The sequence below is a fragment of the Littorina saxatilis genome, linkage group LG12 (assembly GCF_037325665.1).
Source record: "Littorina saxatilis isolate snail1 linkage group LG12, US_GU_Lsax_2.0, whole genome shotgun sequence".
NCBI classification, from domain to species: domain Eukaryota; kingdom Metazoa; phylum Mollusca; class Gastropoda; order Littorinimorpha; family Littorinidae; genus Littorina; species Littorina saxatilis.
In genome coordinates, this window is record NC_090256.1 from 9,484,012 (window position 1) to 9,494,011 (window position 10,000).

Here is a 10,000-nt window from a genome sequence, read left to right on the forward strand (position 1 = left end):
GCCCCCTGCCCCCCCCCCCCCCCCACCCCCCAATTACCCCCCTTCACACCCCATCACCACCCACTGTTCACCTTGGGAAGATTGGGCTCCTCTTGGTAGTAGTGGTAGATACTTCCATCCATGGAGTACAGCAGGACATATTGGGTCACCCACTCCGGGGAGGCGTCACGGCCTTTGGTCACCAGTCCAGAAATGGTCATGGGCTTGGCGAAAGATACCTCCAGCCACTGCTGGTCATCGACCACCCTGGCCACCCAGCCTCCGGAATGCAGAGTGTCATGGCGGGTGTCGAGTGAAGAACGGGTGGCGTCGGTGTACAGTGATGTGGAGGACGAAGCGTTCAGCTGGTTCTCGGTCAGCTCCAAGGGTACCTCCCCGTTCATGGTCTCTCTGCACGCTGCGAACAAGAGAAATACATTTTAATTGCGGACTTGTACCTTGCTGGCTATTGTTCACTGATAAGTAACTTGAATCACAGCAAGGACATAGATAGACACACACAAACAAACGGAGAGATGGAAAAGTGAGCCAAACTACGAGAATATCTGTATCAAAATGAAGTTAAAAAAAATACCCAGAACTCAAGATGACCGCACATTGTTCGGAAGCAATACCCAGATGCAGGAAAGGGTACAGCAGAACAGGCAATTAAGTCATCCAGAAAGTTACTGTATCAAAACCTTGAATATTCACCACAGCACCGGGTTAGGTAAAGCCTACCTGAAGCAGCAACAACAACAACAACAACAACAACAACAACAACAACAACAACAACAACAACAACAACACATCAACAAAAATTACAGCAGCAGCAGCAGCAGCAGCAGCAGCAGCAACAACAATAGCAACACTACCACCCACCATCACAACCAGCAACCACAACAACATGCTATCATTTATCAAGTAAAGCTAACAACCTAAGATACTTGTTTGTTCACTATATAGAAGGGTCGAGGTTGTAGTGAATGTTTCGTTTTGTCAATGAAACCTTAAACAAACTTAATATTCTTGATGTTTTATTTTTTCAACAACAAAAAGTTCTCACCTGGGTAGTCTGTCTGAGGGTGAGCAGTGACATGCGTCCTAGGGTGGGGCCTGACCAGGGGCTGGGTGGTATTCGGGGTGGGTACCCCGCTGCAGTCCTGACCGCGCGGCTCGCACAGGAAGCGCACCTGGTAGTCTGGGCACGTCACACCGACAGGCAGGTCCTCGCTACGACACACCATGCCGTCATAGCGCAGGTCGCACGTCACAGCGGCCTGTTATGACATCATTTATCAAGTAAGAGTAATAATTATGAGTGAAACATAACAATCATGTTTTAACAGCCTAGCTTATTATTTCTGTACACGGACAAGTTTGTCCGACGGTCTATATTCCCTTTGTGTAGGCCCCTGTACGTATAATCTCGTCCTCAACCACCTGATTGCCCAATGAACGACGCTCATTATACACCTAAAACAGCCTCCTCAATGCTTAAAACATGTACCAATTCTGTTACTCCCCCCCCCCCCCTCCCCTTAATCTTGTCCTCAACCATCTAGTTGCTCATGGGACGATACTCATCTACACGTGAAACATCCCCCTCAATTGCTAACAAGTCCAAGTTTTGTCACTATGCTCACCTCAACCTCGTCCTCAACCATCTGGTTGCCCATGGAACGATACTTTATATCCAACAGCATACTCAATACTCAATACTTCTGTAACAGTTATCACCTTAACCTCGTCCTCAACCATCTGGTTGCCCATGGGGCGACACTCAACGGCGACGATGTCTTCAGGGGGGCAGAATTCTCCAGGCATGCTCCTCAGGGCGGTCAGGGTCTCTGTCTCGCCGGCGGGAGACGGTCTGTGTCCACTCATCCAGGACGTCCAGCCGCACTTGGCTGCTGGCTTTTGTGGTTTCACGGTTGGGTTCTCGTCGTTGATAGCTTTCCGGAGGAAAATATAGAAGCTGAAGTGACAACGCGCAAAAACAGTTACGTGTATACAGTATTGACCAAAGAGAGAGATAATGTATTTTCATCCGTGCGAAGAAGTGAAAAACAATGAAGCGGAAAACGAAGAAGAAGAAAAACAAGAGGCGAAGCCATCAAGGCTCACGTAAGAAATCGACAAACAGTAACGCAAACTCAATCACTCCGTCACACACACACACACACACACACACACACACACACACACACACACACACACACACACACACACACACACACACACACACACACACACACACACACACAGACACACACACACATACACACACACACACACACACAGAAAGAGCATAGGTGAAACTGTGCAAGAAAGCGAGACACTAGATCTAGATCTGTCTGTCTGCATGTAGCCTACTTACAGGATCACGACTGCCAACTAGTCTCGGCCCGCTCAAAAAAACAATGACCGAGACTTTCAGTAATTCCTTCGCGTGACGTCAAACCCTCTTACGTCATAATGTGACGTCAATGTAATGTGACGTCTTCAAATGTTAGAGTTTCTACCACATGTATACATACGCACAGACAGACAAAAGTTAGCATCGCATAGGCTACACTTACGTGAGCCAAAAAGAACAACAAGAAGAGGAAAACGAGGAGGAGGAAGAGCGACTCATTAGCAATTATTTTGTTCACAATTAAATTTGTTTTAGGACCTGACACAGATTTAACATACAATTATGGATACTCACGAGCGCATGTGCACTGGTACTTGATCTTGTAGTCACTGCACTGTGCTGGATCGTTGTCAGCATTGAGACACGTCATTCCGTTCTGTGCGGTGCAGGTCGCTGTCTCCCCTGTACTGAAGTACTCGATGTCCGATACCGTCATGCATTGAACGTCGGTGATCTTTCCACCTGCAAAACGACATGGTGTAAAACTTATACACTTTTAGCATTTCTCTTGTTCTGCTCGGAATTAGATTTTAAATCCCATTGAAGTACGCGTTTGAAATCTGATACAGTATCGTCATGCATGGAGTGACGGCGATCTTGCTGCCGCAGTGACAACATCGTAAACGTTTCTAGTTGTAATGAGAAAAATGAGAGAAAAGTAGCTGTAACATCTAATAGTTCGAAAAACGCATCGTTGTCTTTCCAGTTCTGAAGTGCTCAGCCTGTGTCCGATTACTTCATAAAATGAACGTCAGTGATGTTGACATCTGCACAACGACACGATGGTAAGTTGAGAAATTCCTGAACTTTATATTTCCAGTCATGATAACATCAAATGAATGCAGAAGTCAACCAGCAAAGTCACCAGTTACAACTGAATGTTAAAATGAAGACTCTCTGCTCCTTGGTCTGGATTTCTTGTCATGTATATTTTTAGCGACTGATGATCGAAATGTAATTCCGTGACCTGCAGGTGCGAATTCCTTTACTCTTCCCAGACCCAGAATAGATCAACTAGTTCTTAAAGTTGAAAACACATAAGGGGGCGGGGATGTAGCTCAGTCGGTAGCGCGCTGGATTTGTATCCAGTTGACCGCTTTCAGCGTGAGTTCGTCCCCACGTTCGGCGAGAGATTTAGTTCTCAGAGTCAACTTTGTGTGCAGACTCTCCTCGGTGTCCGAACACCCCCGTGTGTACACGCAAGCACAAGACCAAGTGCGCACGAAAAAGATCCTGTAATCCATGTCAGAGTTCGGTGGGTTATAGAAACACGAACATACCCAGCATGCTTCCTCCGAAAACGGCGTATGGCTGCCTAAATGGCGGGGTAAAAAAGGTCATACACGTAAAATTCCACTCGTGCAAAAAACACGAGTGTACGTGGGAGTTTCAGCCCACGAACGCAGAAGAAGAAGAAGAAAACACATAAGAAATCTGTACTCACTAATACAAGGACGTACAGCACACACACAAACATGTCCAAAACAACTTAGGTTAAAGAATTTACCTGGACAGAAGTGAGTCTTTTCCTCGAATGTCAGTCCTTCCTTGTCTCCATCCCCTGAGGGTGTGTCCCTATTGATCCAGTCCGACCATTGGCTGACACACGCGTTGTGGGTGTGGCCTGTTGTATTAACTTTGGGAACGGGAATTACTGTTCCTGAACACAAAATGGTGTAACTTGTATCCGCTCGAGTTAGACAGATTGCGAATTATTTCTAACTAAATCGCTGTTCGTGTAAAGAAATAACCAAACCCTTCAAATAGACAAACACACACAAAGCTCTGTATAACCTTCAGTCTGTATTTTCTAATGTAAGTACCTCTTTTGTAAAACAGAAAAACATGATGTGAATAGTATGTTTCTAAAACACGAATTTAAATACCGCTGAACAAACGTGACAGATGTAAGTTAAGAACAAATACGAAGAAAACAAAAACAAAAGACCCTATCGGTATTCGAAGCTCTCGTAACCTTACAAACTTCAAAGCCTGTGGATCAGCTATCTCGCGAAAGCTTTGAAGGCCAATAATCGAAGTTCTCGCGACTTTTGAAGCATATTAAAGATCACATCTCGCGGATATCTCGCATGAGCTGACCAGATACCCAAAAGGTCTATATGTAATAGACAAAACTGACCTGCACAGGGGCAGTAGACGCGAACCTCGTAGTCAGCACACTTCCCTCCTTTGTCGGCGTTGTGACACGTCAAACCTGTACGCAAATCACAGCTTACGGAGGACCCGTCAATCACCGAGTCCAGCGTAATAGCGTCTCTGCACTCGATGCTGATTGGGCTGTCACACAGGCGGAAGGCGGAGCGTAGCGCTGTCAGGCTCTCCACGTCGCCGCTGCCCGTGGTGGGCGTGTCCATGTTGAGCCACTGGCTCCAGCCGCACAGAGGGTTGGGGTTGGCTCCGGGGCCGGCGGTGGGCGTGACGGAGGGCGTGGCTGTACAGCTGGGGTCGTGGTTCGTGCACAAGGCGGCGCCGCTCTGACAGCTGCAGTCGGAGCACGAGTCGGCCGGGTTCTTCCACGTCTCGAAAGGCTGTTAATAGGAAGCAGTCAAGGTTTAGCCTAAATCTGTGAAATGTTCTTACCTACTCAAGTGAATTTGCAAAAAAAACTGACAGCAAAACAAATAAGCATGTTTGCAATATTTTCGATAACAAAAAACCGTTACCCTATTTTTGTAATTGTTTTTTTTTTACTGTTCAATGGTTTATTAGTGCACCGAAGCTGTTAAAATTCACAGAGGAGTCCACAACTTTGGCATCATTTCTGCGTATTACTTGGCTTTTGATAAGCTCATAGCAGTTCGTGTTCTGATGCAGCTTCCTCGCCAAAGGAATCAAGAAATATTCAGAATACCATCTAAGTCAACGGAGTCTCAGTCTTTCCAGTATAAGAAACAATAATTTACTCACCTTGGCAGCAGTACCATCAGGCTTGAGACAAGGACACATGTTGGCAGGCACACATGTGTTGACGTCCACCCGTTTTTCGCCGGGTGCACACATGGCTGCTGAGCTGCTGTTGCGGCAGCCTGGTACGCAGCGGTTGCCCCCTCCCTCACAGAGTGGGGTAGAGTGCCTGAGAGGGTCGCAAGCCTCTTCGCACATGTAGCCGCACGATTCGTACGTTTCGCCAGGTCTGCACTTCGACATGCTCACTGCAAAACGCCAAAAGCACATTCAATCTAGAGAAAGGTGCTGTCAACGATAGTGACATTAAGGACACCTGAAGAACAATGTGTGTGTGTGTGTGTGTGTGTGTGTGTGTGTGTGTGTGTGTGTGTGCGTGCGTGCGTGCGTGCGTGCGTGCGTGCGTGCGTGCGTGCGTGCGTACGTACGTGCGTGCGTGTGCGTGCATGTGTGTGTGTGTGTGTGTGTGTGTGTGTGTTACATTACAAGGGAAAGGGGTGCTAACTCACCCGTAGTTTTCATCTGGGCCAAGTTCTGCTTCGGCAGTGGGGGTGGAGTTGCCACTGAAACAAATGGGGCACGTGATATTTTGCACAATAGCCACACACGCTCACACAAGAAGACGAAAAAAGAGAAGAAAAAAGTCAGTCCCAGGTTATTCGAACAGTCAGATTTACAAGTTTGCTTTTCACATAGAAAGAAAATAACATCAACAAAGAAGACGAAAAAGGAGAAGAAAAAATCAGTCCCAGGTTATTTGAACAGTCGGATTTACAAGTTTGCTTTTCCCTAAGAAAGAAAATAACATCAACAAAGAAGACGAAAAAAGAGAATAAAAAAGTCAGTCCCAAGTTATTTGAACAGTCAGATTTACAAGTTTGCTTTTCCCATAGAAAGAAAATAACATCAACAAAGAAAGTTCCCCCTCCCCCCAAATAAACACACCCAAAAACAACAACAACAGCAACTACCAATCAATACATCAACACACTAAACACGAAGAAAGAAACAAACAAACAGCACTGTAAAATGTTCTAAGGTCGTTATGGTCACAAGTGGTTCTTGTTTTTTTTGTGTGATTCCGCGTCAAACACTTCGCGCAAATACATGCATGTATTTGCCTCTGGCTGTCCTCTCCCCGTTGCTTGGGTTAACTGACCTGGACGTCCGTTTGGTTCAACCCTGGGTCCAGCAGATGGTCCGGCGGTCGGCACGAGTGTGGGGCATGATGCGTACCTGATGTGTTCCAGTACTCCCTTGCGGCAGTTACTGTAACAGAACAGACCAGATAATCAATCGAGTGATAAGTACGAGTGAACACTTTGCTTGTCTTCTAGACTCATCAAAAGCGGAACACAAGGCAACGAAAGAAACAAAAACAAAGTCATGATTTAAAACTAGAATTTGTAAATTCTGATCACCAAGAAAAAAAAAATATTTCGAAGCTGCCAGACCACGAAGAAGCTATAGACATCTCACGTCATTTTTATAAGCCATCCACAGATTTAAAAATGTCGCTAGGAGCTCTGCGCTTTTCAGACAACTCAGCTGGAGAAGAATCTTTTGTGAATCATTCTGACAACTTATCGTTTTCGCCTCCCCACCTTAACCCCCCCCCCCCCCCCCCTAGAACTTACAGCTTCCAACCCGAATCACGTCGCATCAAAGCTACATACGCTTAAGGACATAGTTACCAGCTCCTCTCCACTCAACCAACAAAACAACATCACACGCACAACTCAACGCAAAATGCACATATACCAAAATAGTAGACACTCACCAGATCTCACAGTTGTTGTTGCACACCGTCTCATCATACACCCTCTCCCCTTCGCGGTAGGTCTTGCCGTTGATCTTACAGGCAGGTGTGTCACACATGGTCTCGGGGATGCAGGTGACGGGGTCTTGCAGCTTGGAGTACACCTGTCCAGGTGGGCAGGCCCGCAGGTCGCATCCCTCAAAACAGGTGTGTTCCACGTCCTTGCACTGGTCGTTGTAGGTCAGGCGGTTGTCGCAGGTCTTCTTCGGACAAGGACTGACACAGGCGCTGTAGGTCTGGCAGTCTTCGCACTCCAGGGCTGTACAGTGTAGAAGTGTTCGCTATTTGGATGGTCTCAAGAGACAACTCGAAATAATTTGTGAACAATTATTCCGTTAACATCGCACGCTATAATTTGTGGCACACAAGTATGATCAGGGAAAGACATTCAATTCGTTATTGGACTGGAAACTGAGGCTGACCCGATCAAAATGACGGAGGAATCATAAACCTTCGCTTTTGGGGACTGACATCTGACCATAATTATGTCCATATCAGGGTAAGTTATTCTAAGTGCTCTTATAGTCTGGGGTGTTAGTAGCTGAAATACACACAAAAAGTGCTTTAGATTAAAATATTAAAAACTATAGTTGTGATCAACACAGCGTCTTCATTATGCTTATACGCAGAGACCCCTTTTATGTACAGACTTCAAAGTTATTCTAGCATCAACGAATTCACGTATTGAATTACACGTTAGCTTCCAGTGAGAATAGACGAAAATTGAGCAGACGTTGTAATGTTGAACAGTTGTTTCAACTCATTTAGCGAACTCTCGTGCGCAACACTCACGACACAGATCGTTGCTTCTCCACTTCACCGGGTAGCCCTTGTTGGCGCACACATGGGCGTAGGCAGCGATGGCGGTGCAGAGACACTCGCAGTCTCCACCCTGGGTGCAGGCACAGGTGTCGTAGACACACCTCTGCAAATACTTGGTGTGGTCCTCCACAGCGTGGCAGGCGGCGAATAGGTCTGAAGCCAGGATGCTGCACTCCTTCTGCGCCCACGGTCTGCGTTGGGGGACGTGCTGGCATGTGTCGGACACCTGTGTGCAAAGGTGTGGGTGTAGGTAAGCGAAACAGGTGTTGTTGGTGTTTTGCCGAGTGAAGATAAGGCTTCATATACTTCTTATACAGTATTTGGAATATGATGATCGAGTTATTTTGTTGGATTGAAGGTTTAATTGTTATTCACTAAAGGTTTGTTATTACACACATTCAGCTTTTTTCTAGTTTGATAGCATATCAGTACTAGCTACTACGTCAGACTATCCGTGAAGTCTTGAATGTACCTGGGCGACCGAATGTACGTTTTTCTTGTGTTCGTGCTTATTCGCATTACTACTGTGTTATGATTTACTTGAATAAAATGCTACATCTAATGATTTAATCATCCTTTTCTCATAAATCCTGCCTCCCACCCGTCTGTCTACTCAACTGTCTCCCCCACCCACATTTACTGGTAAATCTACTCCACCACCCCACACACACACCCCCTAATCTTTGTATTCAACACTGACCACAGTTGATGGAGCGCAGTAGTCGTGGAGTTTCCAGGAATCACCAAACTCAGTGGCGCGAACCATGGCAGGGCCACCGCTCGGTCCCTTGAAGTCGTCATTCTGATTGCCGTTGAAGTTTCCACAAAGACCTTCAACCTAGAGCAGAATAGACGGTGAGAATTTAGAGAGAGAGAGAGAGAGAGAGAGAGAGAGAGAGAGAGAGAGAGAGAGAGAGAGAGAGAGAGAGAGAGAGAGAGAGAGAGAGAGAGAGAGAGAGAGAGAGAGAGAGAGAGAGAGAGAGAGAGAGAGAGAGAGAGAGAGACGTTATTGCTTTCCATTTCTACTCAGACTGCATAAAACGGCCAGGAACGAAAATCGCTGGAGACAACAATACAATAGCAATATCTTCGACGCGACATGGTCACCCCGTCCGTGTGTGCAGATGATCTGCGGCATGACAAAACCACAATACCTTTCAATACCCTTTTACAGGCAAGACAAACCGACGCTGAATACAGACATCTCCCACCAACGACCTTCAATCAGAGTCTATTGATTGACTTGATTATATATGTGCTGTTCCTTTGTACCCTGTCATTTTCTTCCAATACTCAACGCGATATGGCCAAAGAAGAAACCGTGTTGAATACACCAACACAACGCCAATGCAATTTAATCAGCTTCAGGCCTCACCTTTTTGGTATAAGCCTTACTTTCAAAATACCATTGTACTTCTTATTTCAATGCCAGATACGATATACAAGATACAAGATACAAGATACAAGATACAAGATACAAGATATTTATTCACCAATTTTGCAAAAGGATTTCATCTTGGCACGGCACGGTAAAAATAAAATAAAAACCAACCGGACACATATGCAGACACACATCACCATGCATGCATACATACGTACATTACACTGTCTACACAGAAATGGCTTTGAACACATCAACACCATGACGATTACTTTCAAGCATCATCATCTCACCTTGTTTGTGTATCCTTGCAAAATATTCTTAAATCTTGCTTTCAGTGCCTAATACGATATAGTCAAAATGAAATGGCTTTGAACATATCAACACCATGACGATGAGTTTCAATCATCATCACCTCACCTTGTTCATGAGCTGAGTCTCCAGTCTGACGTAGACCCTGGTCCCCTTGTCCCATTGGATGGACAGGCCGAAGGGCGTGTCGATGTAGACAAACTCGCCCACCTCCCTGACGGTGAAGGGGGACCCTGCGTCCGGCTTGACCGACTGACCCTTCACCAGGTCCAGCTTGTAGTAAGTTGGGGTGCCCGGCTCCCCCACTGTCACCTCGATCATCTTGGAGCACGTCACGCCGGTC

The 10,000-nt window shown here is 46.1% G+C and overlaps 1 protein-coding gene across 1 annotated transcript in view; it reads right to left on the reverse strand.

The window, feature by feature from the left end:
- Positions 1 to 10,000, reverse strand: part of LOC138981211 (mucin-5B-like) — a 57,781-nt gene that overhangs the window by 20,079 nt on the left and 27,702 nt on the right. Inside the window, exons 20-32 of the mRNA XM_070354058.1 lie at positions 9,766 to 10,000; positions 8,665 to 8,802; positions 7,935 to 8,190; positions 7,104 to 7,401; positions 6,483 to 6,592; positions 5,833 to 5,886; positions 5,327 to 5,571; positions 4,539 to 4,947; positions 3,906 to 4,058; positions 2,693 to 2,860; positions 1,720 to 1,934; positions 1,046 to 1,259; positions 72 to 397 (exon numbers count right to left, since the gene is read on the reverse strand). The exon at positions 9,766 to 10,000 is cut by the window's right edge and continues 29 nt beyond it. Of these exons, the coding sequence (XP_070210159.1) occupies positions 72 to 397; positions 1,046 to 1,259; positions 1,720 to 1,934; positions 2,693 to 2,860; positions 3,906 to 4,058; positions 4,539 to 4,947; positions 5,327 to 5,571; positions 5,833 to 5,886; positions 6,483 to 6,592; positions 7,104 to 7,401; positions 7,935 to 8,190; positions 8,665 to 8,802; positions 9,766 to 10,000 (2,821 nt within the window). The remainder of the gene's footprint in view (positions 1 to 71; positions 398 to 1,045; positions 1,260 to 1,719; positions 1,935 to 2,692; positions 2,861 to 3,905; positions 4,059 to 4,538; positions 4,948 to 5,326; positions 5,572 to 5,832; positions 5,887 to 6,482; positions 6,593 to 7,103; positions 7,402 to 7,934; positions 8,191 to 8,664; positions 8,803 to 9,765) is intronic.